Source organism: Agelaius phoeniceus, chromosome 11 (assembly GCF_051311805.1).
Source record: "Agelaius phoeniceus isolate bAgePho1 chromosome 11, bAgePho1.hap1, whole genome shotgun sequence".
NCBI lineage: Eukaryota > Metazoa > Chordata > Aves > Passeriformes > Icteridae > Agelaius > Agelaius phoeniceus.
Window position 1 is genome coordinate 19,776,947 of NC_135275.1, and position 14,421 is coordinate 19,791,367.

The following is a 14,421-nucleotide window of genomic DNA, read 5'->3' on the forward strand; positions in this document are numbered from 1 at the left end:
GTGCACTGTGTTAGTTGAGTATTGTTATTTACAAGTGCTCTGTGTGCACCTCCTGCTTTACAGACACCTGAAGTGACAGCTCAGGCCTTAAACAAGATGCAGGACCTAAGGAGAGGCACTGGCAGCAAAACAGAAATTGTATTAAAAACATGCATCAAAGCACTGAAAGAGGAGACACACAGAATGTGCCTGCAAATTATTAGTTACTCTTCTTAAATCCAAGAATTGTGATCTAAGGTGTAAGAACAGATGACTTGGGATGAAAATAAATAAATTTGGGGGTTCTACCAACTCTCTGATGAATTGGTAAAGTCCTACCTAACTTTTAAGGAAAATGATAGCATTTCTTGTTTTAGTAGCATAATAAACTGCTCAGAATCTCCAATACTTCCTGAATCAGACCCAGAACTCAGGTTTGAAGCAAAAGGTGTTTATCTGAGCCGTGCAATTTTGATAGAAACAAGTAAGACTGTACAGAATTACCCAACAACACAGGAAGAATGAGTCAACTCAATTACTTTTCACTAGGAAAATGTGAAAATTTATTGCTGTCTGAATTTTTCCTGTTCAAATAGACTGTGCAATTTCTTTTTTAAATACAACTCAATGGCTAAAACCTGAAATCTCTCTCCCAGCATACTTGTAGACAAGTCCTAATCAACCTTTAATTTTCTTACCAACGCACTCCTGAGTTTATTTGATGTCTTGGTGTAACCCAGGTCACTCAGACATTTACATTCATGAAGTATTTTCCCCCTAATCCTCTCCATTTTTCAACATCTTCTTGAACAAGCACTAGAATCAGTGTTTTAACACAGTCTTACAAATGATGCATTTTAAGGTCATGCCACTTCCTTCTCCTAAGTGATACTACTCTGCTTCTTCAGCTGAAGTGCACTCACCCTCTCTCACCTGCTCAGGTTCAAACTGTTCTCAAGCATGACCCAACCTATTTTTCTGAAGCTGCTGCCCTCAGCTGTCTTTTATTCTCCAATCCAAAACTGTGCTCTGCAAGCTTTTACTGAGTGTGTCATTTTAGACTCCCTTCTATTAAAATGCACATTGTTCAAATAAGCACTTATGGCCTGTTTGGGGCAGCCTGTGCAATTCATTTTACACCTTTAAATAAATAACATTTAATGCCACAAAAAAAATTCTAACAGGATGCATTATGTGCTTTCTTACAGATTTTTAAATATGCATTAAATTAATCTCAAAGACCATCTGAAGCAGCCACTCATTATTGGTAAGAGCAGCTGGGACAGCTCAGAGTTAATTCAGCACTCCAGGCCACCAAGGAAGTGAATGGGAAGCAAACCCAGCACAGCACGAGTGCTGCAAGCAGTGCTGCACACTGAGCTGCCTGCCAGCAGCAGCAATGCCAGCTTGTAAAACCTGCTAAGAAGGAATTACAATAATTGGGGATTGCTGTCCTGAGCTCCAGTAATTGGGGATTGTAGTCCTGAGCTCCTGCAGCAAGTGCTCTCAGGGCAGGCAGGGTGCAGCCCCAGCTGCCTCACCTGTTCCAGGTGTGACCACAAACAGCACCAAGCTTTTGGGCTTGTCCTTGTACCTGCATGGCTCTTACCAAAGCAGAACAGCAAAGGAAAGAACTGCCTTCAAGGTGAAAATCTTCAAAATAGGAGAGGGTATTTGGTTTGCAGGGAGTAGGGGAAGAGAATGATGTGGCTTCAGTACATCCCACAATGACATTGTCATTAAAAAGCTACAGTCAAAACTCACTACAAAAGAGATGAAACCAGATGAAGTTAAGGGGTTTTGTGATGGGGTTGTTACACTACCTGATAAGTGAACACAACAGGCCACAGCAGAACATAAGCTAAAAACACATGCTCATGGCAAAGCTGCTTTCAAAGCAGCTCCATGAAAGCCATTTGGCTTTTCTCTGCACCACACACTCTGCAAACTGGAGTTTTTAACAAACCTGAAACTCCTGCAGCCTCCACTAAGCCAAGGCTGCCCTGCAATGAAGGTGAGGGCAAAGGCAAAGGCAGGCAGAGCAGGAACAGCTGCCCATGGCCTGTAACTCAACACCACCAGGGGCATTTTCCCTCACGCCTCAACTGCATGGAGTGCTTTAAATGTGCTGTACAAATCACATTAATCCCACAGAGCCAAGAGGCAGGATTTTCATCCAGAATATATTACTGCTTATGCCTTTGTTCTTTGGAATCAGGGCTGCTGGATCCAGGAGGTTAACAGCTGAAAATTAGCATATTCCTCTAACATTTGAGAATGCTTTAAATCACCAATTCATTCTTATTATGTGTTAACACATTCCCTCTTTCCCCCAGCACAAATCAAATATTTAATAAACTAACATTAGCAGTGCACCATTTGAAAACCTTTTAGGACAGTTTTGTTCCTGAATTCTCCTATCTGAACTCAGTATTTTCACAGTAGAAGTGCTGAGTGAAAAACTATTTCACTCCTCCAGAAAAACTCCATTCACTCCTCATTTAGTAGTCCTGAGTTTCAAAGGTTAAATCCTTCCTAGGAATGTGAAAGTGCCATAAAGGTGAAATAGAATTTCATGAGTACAGGCAGGTTTAGATGGGATATTAGGAAGAAATTCCTCCCTGGGAGGGTGGGAAGGCCCTGGCACAGGTGCCCAGAGCAGCTGTGGCTGCCCCTGGATCCCTGGCAGTGCCCAAGGCCAGGTTGGACACTGGGGCTTGGAGCAGCCTGGGATAATGGAAGGTGTCCCTGTCCATGGCAGGGGTGGAATGGGATGACCTTTAAGGTCCCCTCCATCCCAAACCATTCTATTAATCCATGAATATCAACCGTACAAGCAGAAAAAAGCAGATAAGAAAAGACTTTTAAAAGCCTGGCTAGTGTCTTTTCAAGTGTTTTGAGCTTTTCAAAACCCCAAAACACTAAAGAACACAAAAATACCAAGAAGAAACAGCTGCAAAAGTGGCACAATCAAGATATTTTCTACACACTTTGAAACGTTTTTCAAAGTTTTCCAGCTTTTAGCAAATAATAACCAAATCCAATTTCTTCAGTTTGCAGATAAATGATCCATTTCACAAATTATTTTAACACACCATTGGAATGCATGTTAAAATTCTATTTACATTCACTGAAAGATCATATTTGACTGCAGAAGCTTCAACATGTTTATATGTTACAAAATATTTCCCCAAATCTAGCAAAAGCCTGAGGTAAAGCCAATGCAATGGACTGAAACTACAACACTTAAAGTTGAGTTCTTTACTCCCTTGTGCACTTTAGGATCTGATGTGAGACAGGCAGTAAAAATCCTGCATCTCACAAATCTTTTTTTCCCCTCTCTCAAAGTCCTGGACTCCTTCATGCCTTTGCAGCATCAGGGCAGCATTACACTGTATTGATTAAACAAGAGATTCAGAAAACCTGGGGAAAAGAAAAGCAAAGGGGGCCTGAACAATCACAGTCGATCTCATCACCTCGGTGACATGCTGTGAATGTAATTAATCCTACATTTATTTAGGAGAAATTCACATCCTACACATCAAGCAGCAACTCCCTGCTGGCTTCAGACTGGGTAATTACAGTGTAACAAGGACAAGGCTTCCATTGTAAGGAGGAGATGAAAAGGAAAACAGACCTATGAGGCCAGCCCACCTTTCAGGGGCTGTCTCACCTGCAAACCAGGAGAAGCAAATATGACACACTCAGGAATATCTGATTTTAAATTAGTTGGTACCAATGAAGACAGCAGCCTCTACAGAGACTGTAGAAATGCCACAAGGAATCCTGGTTTTCGCTTTAAATCAAGGAGTCCATGCTCAAACTGGCATGTTACACCTACAGTCACCAAAATTAGCACCATCACATTTGTCTGAGGGTGCAGAGCAAGTATTTGTGAAGGATAAAACAAAGCAAGTTGCAGATACAGCTCCAGAGAACACAGCAAGGCAATTTAACAGCTCAGCTGCCTCAGCTCACAGCTCTCCCTCACTGCACGTGTTGAAGCTACTACAAAATACAACACAAACAATGATCTTCATCATCTTATCCCAAGTTAAAAAGTAGAAAAACATACATGGGATCAAACATTCTCCTGTGCATGTCATACCTATAAAACTATGAGAAAAAAACCACTGTACAACAGGCAGGCTGGATGAGTAAGCTGGTCTGGTGGAAGTCTCCCTGCCCATGGCCAAGGGTTGGAACTGGATGATCCTCACAGTCCCTTCCAATCCAAACCATTCTGTGATTCTATACTGAGAGCACCAAACCCTGGGAAACTGCCAGGAACACTCACAGCTTCACCTCCAATTCACGACTACAGATAATACACGTTTACAAATGTTAAACTGGTACAATTTAAAGCTAAATATGCATGCAAATATTAGGTAAAAATCCTTTAAATTGCCATGGGCTGGAGCTGTTCCCTTGAGCAGGGGTGCAGAACTGCCTGTACTGCCAAAGACTGGAGGAAGCTGTTCAGCCTCCCACCCATGTCATGGCCAGCAGGCACATATGTACAACAGCAGCCAAAAAACCCCATGTGAATAGAGCCTGGCACAAAGGGGAACACAAAACACTGGAGAAAGACATCAGGCCACACAAAGGAACCTCAGCACAGCAAGAGACAGTGGGTAAACTATTCTGGCTTCTCTAAAGGACACAGCTCCTGGGGTCACAGACTCCTGACAGGAGGGAGGAAAAGCTCTCCTGCACTAAATGCACACCTGGATTGCCCTGGTTCCAGCTGCCCAGATTGCAGCCATCAGCCAACCAGTGGTTTCCCCAAAAACCCTTTTCCCTCTCCTTCATCCCCTTCTGCTTCAAGGAAGGTGTGAAAGATGGAGAAAACCTCAGACTTAGAACAAAAATTCAGTTCTAATTTCACCTTGGAGAGGCTGCCATATGTATCAGAGTGGCTTGTAAAAGCTCGGACCTGAAGAACAAAAGCATGCAAACCAGGCAAATTAAATTTAATTTTATTATGGAAATGAAAGCAATAACAGAAGTGACAGCAGGGTGGATGATAAGCTCACTTAGCAGGGGGATCAAATGAAGTGATGACATGTCATTATGACCTCAGGGGTTAAAGATGCAATTTTCCATCTGGCTGCATCTGGCTTTTCAACAGAAATGTTGACACCACCTGCTGAGATTTACCACAAGCTGCCTTCATAGGTCTTTGTCAAGCTTTTGTTACCCAGGTTAACATTTACTTTTCCCTCTTTTCTGATAAGTTTGGCTGAGCAACATGCTGCCTTTCTTCAAAACCTAACAACACTTAAAAGGATTTACATGCCACCTTACACAATGGATGGAATTATTAATAGTCACTCCACAAGCAGCTTGGAGGGAAATACTGAGAACCTAGAAAGCAGGTGAAACTGTCTTTAAAACTGCAAGCAGAAAGAGGACATTTTAGCTACACTTGCTGCTATCTTCCATTGTCTAAGACAGTTTGGAATCTACTTTTCTCTTAGTAACAGGCACCTGAATAAAGTAATTTTTCTGAAAAAAAAAAAAACACATAAAAAAATCCTTAGAATTCCAGACCTAGCTTGTACTCCCCATCCCCAATTGACTATTAGCCACCTGTGTGTGTTTTATTCAGCACCTTCATAATTTTCAATTCCAGACAGACTGTGTTTAAAATAAATCACCTTTTGCCAGCCCAGTGACACATTCACTTATTCATGTAATTTACCCACAGCCAAACTATGATCTCAAACCAAATTTGTAATCAGCTATTGACACTCTGCTGGCTATAAGGATTTTGTTTCCACATGGCATATTTAAAAGCTAGTACCTACCAGGGGTGTTTCTCTTCATCTGGAATGGGACTGAGTGCTGTCTTTCACTGGATAGATCCATTATGGCTTTGCCTGTGCCAAACTTTCTTCCTAAACCCAGAGATCTGTGCCAGCACAGGTGAGCTGAAGGGCTTGTTTCCAGCTGCTTTTAAAGTGCCCAGATTCTTCACTAAATGAACCTACAGTCTGTTTTAGCTGTGTAAACAGAGACCCCCCACCAGGAGTTTGTTGCTTACAGGGGAAGAGGAGAAGAAAAGGAAAACCCTCCATGGATTTTGAGATTATCCTCAGCCACAAAAGGACAGGAGGAAATGGAGACAAAAGAAGTTAATGAAGCCTGATGGAGCAAATAATAGTTAAGAAGCAAAACAGGGGAAGCATCCAGACTGACTGGAGGTGGAAATAACTTTAACACTGAAAGACCACAGTAACATCTATAAACACCTTCTCCCCCCCAAAACTCTTCCACCACAACAGCAATTACAGAACCACAGAATGGTTGGGGTGGGAAAGAAGCTCAAAGCTCTCCTCAATCCACCTCCCTGCCATGGCAGGGACACCTTCCACTGTCCCAGGCTGCTCCAAGCCCCATCCAACCTGGCCTTGGGCACTTCCAGGGATGCAGGGGCAGCCCCAGCTGCTCTGGGCACCCTGTGCCAGTGCTTCAGAGGGAATTCCCAGAGGGATGTCACAACCTTCATCCCTGAAAGGGAAGATGCCCCACACTCTGCTCTGCAGGTGCCTCACCTTGGGGAGCTGGGACCCCTTGCCTTGAACAGACAAATCACCTCCCTGTCAAGGTATGTCCTGAGTGACAAGTGAGCTGAGCTGCTCCCTTCAACATAAAGGAACAAAACCAAGTGTTCCCATTCCCTGTGCACTTGCTGAACTTCAAACACTGCTGAACTGCACAGCAATAACTGCAGCATATGCTTAAATGCTGTCCTGATTCAGGCCTAAAAATAGGACTGGGTTCTGCAGCTCCTCTCTCTCTCTCTCTCTTGCTCTCCTAATGACAGACAGCCATTGTGCCATGTCACTCTGACAATAAGATAGCTTAATTGCCCTCTTTCCAGCAGCTGTCAGTTCTGCTTAACTGGGACATAATGTGAGAGTCTGGGAGGAAATGTGTTAATCTATCAGTCACTTATAGCTACTGTGCATTTTCCTGGGCTGGATTTAAAGAAAACTGGGTTTATGACTGACTTGCTAGTCATTATATTCATTGATATGGGCAGCAGAGATATTACTGCCTAATGACTCATTTCTCTGTGAAAGATCCATGAAATAACTTTCTCCTTTATTTACTGCACTTTTTCTACTCAACTTCAACCTGAATTTCCCTGTACCTGGTGAATTTCCCACACATTTCAGGTGTGGTTGACAAAGGCCTCTTCAAATTTGACAGTGTAAAATGAAGTGGCTGTTTCAGGAATTCAGCAGAATCAAAATATTTGGAAACTCCTGTAATTTTTTTAAAGCATTTTATATTTTATATATATTGTTACCTATAGGAACAGAGTCACTGAATGCACACAGAGAATAAGAACCAACATCTAAAAACCGTCATGAACAGCTGTGAACTGATGGTCTTTAATTCTCCAAGAAGTACTGCTAAGGTCACACCTCAACATACCAGCCTGTGCAGGCTGCCTCAATTCTGCCTCATTCCCCCTTCTGATCACAATTATTACCAAATTCTCTCTATATCCCCTTCACTGTCTTGTGCACTTCAGATGTTTTATCCCCCAGAGTCTCCTGGTAAATACAAAGACTATTTTAGCCACTGGTTCAGGAGTCTGCATTGCTGTATTAACAAATAGACAATGACTTTTTTTTTTGTGTGTATATTAGTCATGCCTATTCCAACTCACACCTTTTGTGGCTTTCAGAGAAGGCTGTGAAGATATAAGAAGGAAGGAAAAATAATACAAAAAAAACAGAGTAAATCTGACAAGAACAATATAAAGCTTAGTAAGATTTGAACCTGCAGGTCGCTTTAATAATTTAATCCACTTCCCACTGTTTTCCTACTGGTACTTTTGGTTTTAAGCCATTAAAACATGCTGATATTCCAACCAGTCTGGCTGCAAACTAGCCAAAACTCTGGGAATAAGCCATGCTGAGTCCATTAAAAGAACACAGGTGAGACAGAAGTGCAGGGGTTTTGTCTGGAGGTGGCAAAGTCCTTCTTTCCTCTCAAGCAGTGGAAGCCAAAGCTTCCCACAGTGCCAGGGAGAGCTGCAGGAGCACAGAGCACATGGGGATTTGTGACACTTCTTCTGGTGTTAATAATCAATTGGTGCAACTGCTACAGCCCATAAATCAATGCTCCATGCAGCTGGGAATGCTTTGCATGTGCTGTCAGTTGTGAACTGGAAGCTCCTTCCAGCCTTTATCCTGAAGTTACAGAAGTGCTACATAAACATTTATCTTCATAGGAAAGATCACAATAGAATGAGAAATCCCCACAAGCTGTTTTTTTCCCCCAAAACCCCTATTAATATATTAATGAAAATTCACATTTTTACTTAAAATCCAATTCCTCCCTCCCTTCTCCAATGGCATCCCTGTATTAAAAAAAAAAAATGCACTGAATGCCTTTGCTTCTGTATCAAGAATTGCTGGACAGACACAGCTACTAAATGAAGAAACTGATCATATTCCCACATATAGGAGACAGAATTTATTTTACTGATATTTGTTCACAGATGAAGTATGCTAAAAACATTTCCCACATCAGCAATTACTAAAGAACTTACTTGACTTTCTGGATCCAGATGCAATAGTCTGTAATGAAGAGATCATTAAGGATGTAAGCAGGGTCACTCTCCATAAAAATCTTGTGAATGTCCAGCAGACACTTCAGCACTGCAGCTTTCCCTGGAAACAGATTTTTGGTTTTGTGATTCACAAGAAATTCACAATAACAGATCATCTTTATCCTCTCCCACCTGAGGGTTTAATAACCACAGTATCCACGCCCTCCTTGGAAACTGGGCTTGATTCCCAGGCTGGGAACAGCAGCCCTGTAACTGTGTCCTCCAGCATCCACATCCCTGGGGATGGGGAGCCCTGGATTCAGCAGGAATCTCTGCAGGACCAGAGCCTGCAGGCCCAGCCATGCGTGTAATTCTCCACAGCTGAAGCAGCCCCTTCCCCCAGCTCCAAACTGCAGCACACACAGGCAGGGCACTGTACTTCAAAAGAAACAAACTAAGCTGAAAAGGAGCTCACAAATAACAAGAAGTTATGGCCCAGCATCTCTCTCAAGACGAGCATTTCTCCCTTTGTGCCTGCACAAACACCAGTGCTGGGAACACACAGCTCACAGCAGGGCCAGGCACGTGGAACTGGGAGAGGCAATGGAAGGATTACCTAGCAGGGCCTGGAATTAGGGAGAACTTCTCCTACTTCTGCTAGTCACAGAATAGTTTGGCAAAATGAAAGAAAAAGCTCACTTCATGTTCAGGAAAGGAGCTATTTGACACACAGTCAATAAAGACATTTTTAATCTTTTACTGTATTCTCAGTCCACAACTAGAAAACCTCCCATTGTCAGTTTGAGTTTTCCTTCCTATGCAGCATTCCAATTAGCTGGAATCTCCCCCCTTAGTTTTCTGATGACAGTTGCTAAAGGGTTAAGTGCTGGAACACTTAAAAAAATTATTTTCACCGTTTAATGGTGGGGAAAAAAACCCACATTCAAATGAAAACAGCCACCACTGCAAATGGAATCTAATAACCCTCTCCCAAGAGGCTGGCTCCTCCCAGGCTATGAAACCTGAACAGGGATGAAATTTCATTTTACAGATTTAGAGGAGAGGGAAAAAAAAAAAAAAAGAAACAAAAAAGATCAGAACTCCCCCTGCTGTTCAAGCACAAAATTTGTTTGCTTATTTGTAAGTAATTCCATGCTGAAAAAAGATACAGCCAGAGAATGAAAGCTTAAGGGGAGGAAGATGGCAATAAGGAGGAGGAATGGAGAGAGCAAAAAGCCATGGCAAACAGAACAGAAAAAGCCCACTGGTTTTGGAAACCAAGTCAGCAAAGAAAACCTACAACCCCAAATATAACTAATAACTTTTAAATTGTATCCCCATCAATGCTTGTCAAGCATCACTATTTTGACTAAAAAGAAGTGTGCTCTTTCACAAAGAAATGATGTGTGGAATTAAAATTTTGCTGATTTTTTCAGGTTCCAGCTGTCAAGCTGTCAGCCCAAACCATTTCCAACATCCACTCCTGTTACTCATCTGCCAAGTAACAATGTACATCAGTGAATGTTACAGTCATTCCCAACTAAAAATGTCTTTCTTCATAAATTCAAAGTTTTGGATTACAGTATCTTGATGGGTCTCTAATGAGAGGCTGCAAATCTTGCCAGACTTGAAACAGGGAATCCTGCATCAGGCAAACTATCAAATGTCTGCTTTCAGAACACGGGCCCATGATATTTAACAGTTTTTGCATAGTTACAGCTCTGCATTATAGTGATCAATAAATAAACTGCTCTTTATGTGCAGATGCTACTTCCTTATTATCCAGAAAACCCCACTAGTTGTGTTTAGAATAAAAAAGCTTCCAATGTGTGTAACAGGAAAGCCAGAGAAGGTGTCTGCCAATCACTGGATCCTTCTGGAGCTCCTTGCTGAGAGAGCTGCCTGAACAGCCTGAAACCTGAATTTTACACACTCAGAATCCAGGCCTCTTCCCACAGACTATTTCAAAATGAGGATAAAATTTGACCCCAGCTCTGTATGTACCATTTGATATGATAATCTGATTTTATACCATCATGAAATTCTACCAGCTTTCATCCCGTGTATTTGGAAGGAAAGTTTAAGTCATATATCTCTATTTTACATTCTTTTTCCCCACAGACTTCTATGTATTTTTCCACATTTTCAAGGAGGAGCATTCATCTAAAGATAAACTGAACTTTGCTGTTCTTCTCTCTTTTTAATGGAACAGTATTCTGAGACACAAGGAAAGAAATCTACAAACTTTTTAATTGAAAATATCCTGGTAGTAACTTACCCAGTCAGGCAATATTTCACTGGATCACTGAATGTTCACTGCAACACCATTTTCCATTGTGACATTAAAATAAAAGCAAATTTCTTACCTCACACAAACTACATCCTCCTCAGGAAAAGGCTGCCAGCACTGCATCACAGAATTTTCTTTTTCACACTTATGAACAGCAACATAAGGCAGTGCAGATAAGTGAGGAGGGACAGCATCCATCTTCCCCTTAAAACTTCACTCCCTGACTGTTATAATGTCAATGGGATTTTCAATCAGCAACAGTTTTTGGCAATAGCAAAGATTAATATTGCCATTTGTGTGGGTTTTTAATCCTGCAACTCACAAGCATTTAAAATAATCCAGTGATCCTTCTGTCCAAAAAATAAATCAAATGCTTTTCTCAAAGAAGTAACTCATGCTAAATAGAGAAGCTGCAGGTAACTTGAACAAGGCAAGGTATAAAGATGGATTTGTGGAACTTCCAGTCCCTAAAGACTCACCCAGCTGCAGAATCATGACTGTGTCACTGAAGGCACGTGTCACCAGCTCAAAATGCCTGTACAGGGGATAGCACAGCACTCTCCTTCCAAAAGATACCAGGACATCATGGATGCTGGAGAAACTCTGTGTGCATCAGGGAAAAATCTCCATTAGTCTGTGTGCTTGTTTGTTTTCCTTTAAAGAAAAAAGCCATAGCAGAAGAGGAAAAAAACCAAAAAGCACATTTTGATTTATTATGCCTCTACTCTAAAAATCTGTATTTGAATAGATATGGAAATGTACATGTTAAATAGAAACAAGACACTGCACACTGAGTTTGCATGGCAAGATAACACAAGTCCTGTACATTTTAGTGGTTTGGGGGTTAAAAAAAAACAGAGAACATGGGAATAAAACATCTCAGTCAAGACTTTGCCATCCTTTAGATTAAAGCAATAAATTACATCTGTCCCACATTATTACATATATTAAGGAGAAGCTATAAAAAGCCTTTTAAGAATAAAGGAAAATTAAATCCATATGATATTAACCAAATACATGTGTACATGTAAGATCTTGAAAAATGATACACAACTCTGCTTTTCATGAAAATTCTAGATATTCAAGACAGGGATAAATATACCTGCCTGGGGAGAACAGTTCATTGTCCTCCTTCATGAGTGAGGAACACCTAATTTACTCAGGCCAGAGGCATTAAGGAGTTATTAAAGACTTTCTTAAAAGTGATTTCCCTTCCAGCTTTCACTTTTCAAGACAAAATGCTCCATTTATTAATGAATTAAAAAAAAAATACCTATTTCATCTTGAACTCTCAATCTATTAAAATTAATAAAAGCACTTTGCTGACAGCCAGCATTTCTTTGCATTCTGTGACTACCTCAACCCATTGTTCATTTTAATGGATCACCAGCAAGCATTTAAATCATTTATGGTTTGTGATTGAATATTTAGAGGCTAAGGTGTGTTCATGTCATGGCCAGGAAAATGGCAGGCAGCTCAAACAAACCAGAGCTGAGGCTTTTTTTTGGTACAGAATGATGAAAACTCCCAGCCCTAATGGTTGGTCTAACAGAGATAGTTATTAAGAGTTTGGTGCCAGGACTGTGAGTTTTCTAGGTGTGAAATACACTGTTGGCTGCACAAGAACTGCTCTATCATAGGGCAAGCACATGCAGAAAACTCCTTCACTATGTTAGGATGTGGATATGGAAAAAAAATATTGTGAATTAAGACAGGGCATTTTTACTGCACTCTTTGTAACCTGCTACTGCAGAACTCAAAAGAAAACCTGCTGTCACAAGACAAGTTATAACTGAATATAACATTCAGCACTAGTGGAAGAGATTGAAGGACTGGACCCAGAAATCCTGTGCAGTTTCAGTTTTGATCCTGCAAAGTGAGACTGGGCTCAGCAGACTCAGCTCAGGGCTGGGACAGGCCTTTCCACCTTCCTGCATTTTAAGAATTCATGGGTTTCAGGCCAGGTCCAGTCCTTTCCACCCCCAGCTCTGTAACAATTTCTTTGCACAGGCCTGGGTGCTTTCAGTGAATAACCTGAATGGGGAGAGATGGAATTCAGGCTTTCCTCTCATCTCTGCTGGTTCCAAAGGATGTGCAACAGCTCAAACAGGGAAGTGGCACTTGGACATGGTTTAATGGTGAGTGTGGTGATTGTGCTGGAAATGGTTGGACCTGGGGATTTATAAGGTCTTTTCCAACCTTTATTATTCCAAGAGGAAGGCTGAAAAGAAGGGGACAGGTAAAGCAATACATGCCCAATAACTTCTGGAGCCCAGAACCCAATTTCTGGCACCATTAAAAACAGGATATACAATTAATCAATCTTCAATCCTAAAGGAGCAAACTTGGGACAGAAACAACACAAAACACCAAAAAAAACCCCAAGTAACCCAGCAAAAACACAACACAAAACTTTACTTTTACCTTACCTCCAGCCAGCACAATGCTGCACTCAGTTTCCTGATGTTCCAAGATGATTCAACCTGATTTTAACAGAAGACAGTAAAACAAGTATTATCTAATGCAACACTGCTGGCAAACTATTTAAGATAACATTCTGGCAGCAATTTAAGAACATTTGTGAATAAGAAGCAGTAATTACATTATGTGCATTGAAATGGCCACAGGACAGCATTAAAAATTATATTGCAATGCAGATGTTAAATAACTGAGTTGCTTCCCATAGCAGGATGATCCAGCCTATGCACAAAATCTTTAAAATACAACAGCAATACACAGAGAAATGGTATTTTAGTGGAATTCTGTCCCTTTGCACAAAGCAACAGAGACTTGAATCAACAAAAGCCAAGCTCAAATGCCTTGTTTCATGAAAACAGCTCAAGACTTTTGGCTTGCAGAGAGGGTCCTGAAGCCAGCAGTACATGTAAAATGTCATTATTCTTAATATGTGACAGATTCATAGCATTTGAGTGGAAGTGTGGTCCAGTGGGATGACTGGGGCAAAAAGCCAGAAAGCCTTGATCTATAATCCTGGCTCTAGTAAAGATTTGTGTGGCCTGAATGTCTTGGTTTTCCTATTAAATAGGAATGAAAAAAAAGGGCAGGGGGGAAAGGAGAAAAAACCCCAGTGTGTTTTCCACACACATCATACAGTTACTGCAAAACCAATAAGGAATTGCACAACTGTGGTCCTGGCAGATTTGCAATTCTGTGCAGCTCTAACATGCAACACAACCACAATCCCAGATTATTCTGGTGAATCAGCAGGTCTGGACACTTTGCTTGTCATGCTACAGTCCATGCCCTGTGTGTGAGTCTGATTAAGCCAGAATGGCTTTGATTACATGTGCCAATATTTTGGTTAAAAGCATTGAAAACACATCTCCTTGGTTCATATCAGCACAGGAGATGTGAGGCACAGAGTTGTATCTGGGAAGCAATCCCAAGAGGGCAAGGTATCCACACAGAACAAAAAAGAACAATTACTTGTTAAATTTGCCTAAACCAAGATACAGAAATCAGAACTGCACAGAATTGTCTGAAATCCCCTGCTATTCCACATCTCTCCCATTCCAATGCTATTGCAGAAGAACACAGGTATTTAGAAATCCTACTAATC

At 41.3% G+C, this 14,421-nt stretch overlaps 1 protein-coding gene across 2 annotated transcripts in view; it reads right to left on the bottom strand.

The window, feature by feature from the left end:
• SHQ1 (SHQ1, H/ACA ribonucleoprotein assembly factor) overlaps positions 1-14,421 on the bottom strand; it is a 38,666-nt gene that overhangs the window by 12,193 nt on the left and 12,052 nt on the right. For both annotated transcript variants that reach the window (XM_077184610.1, XM_077184611.1), the window contains exons 9-11: positions 13,271-13,324; positions 11,321-11,444; positions 8,552-8,672 (exon numbers count right to left, since the gene is read on the bottom strand). In XM_077184610.1, the coding sequence (XP_077040725.1) occupies positions 8,552-8,672; positions 11,321-11,444; positions 13,271-13,324 (299 nt within the window). The remainder of the gene's footprint in view (positions 1-8,551; positions 8,673-11,320; positions 11,445-13,270; positions 13,325-14,421) is intronic.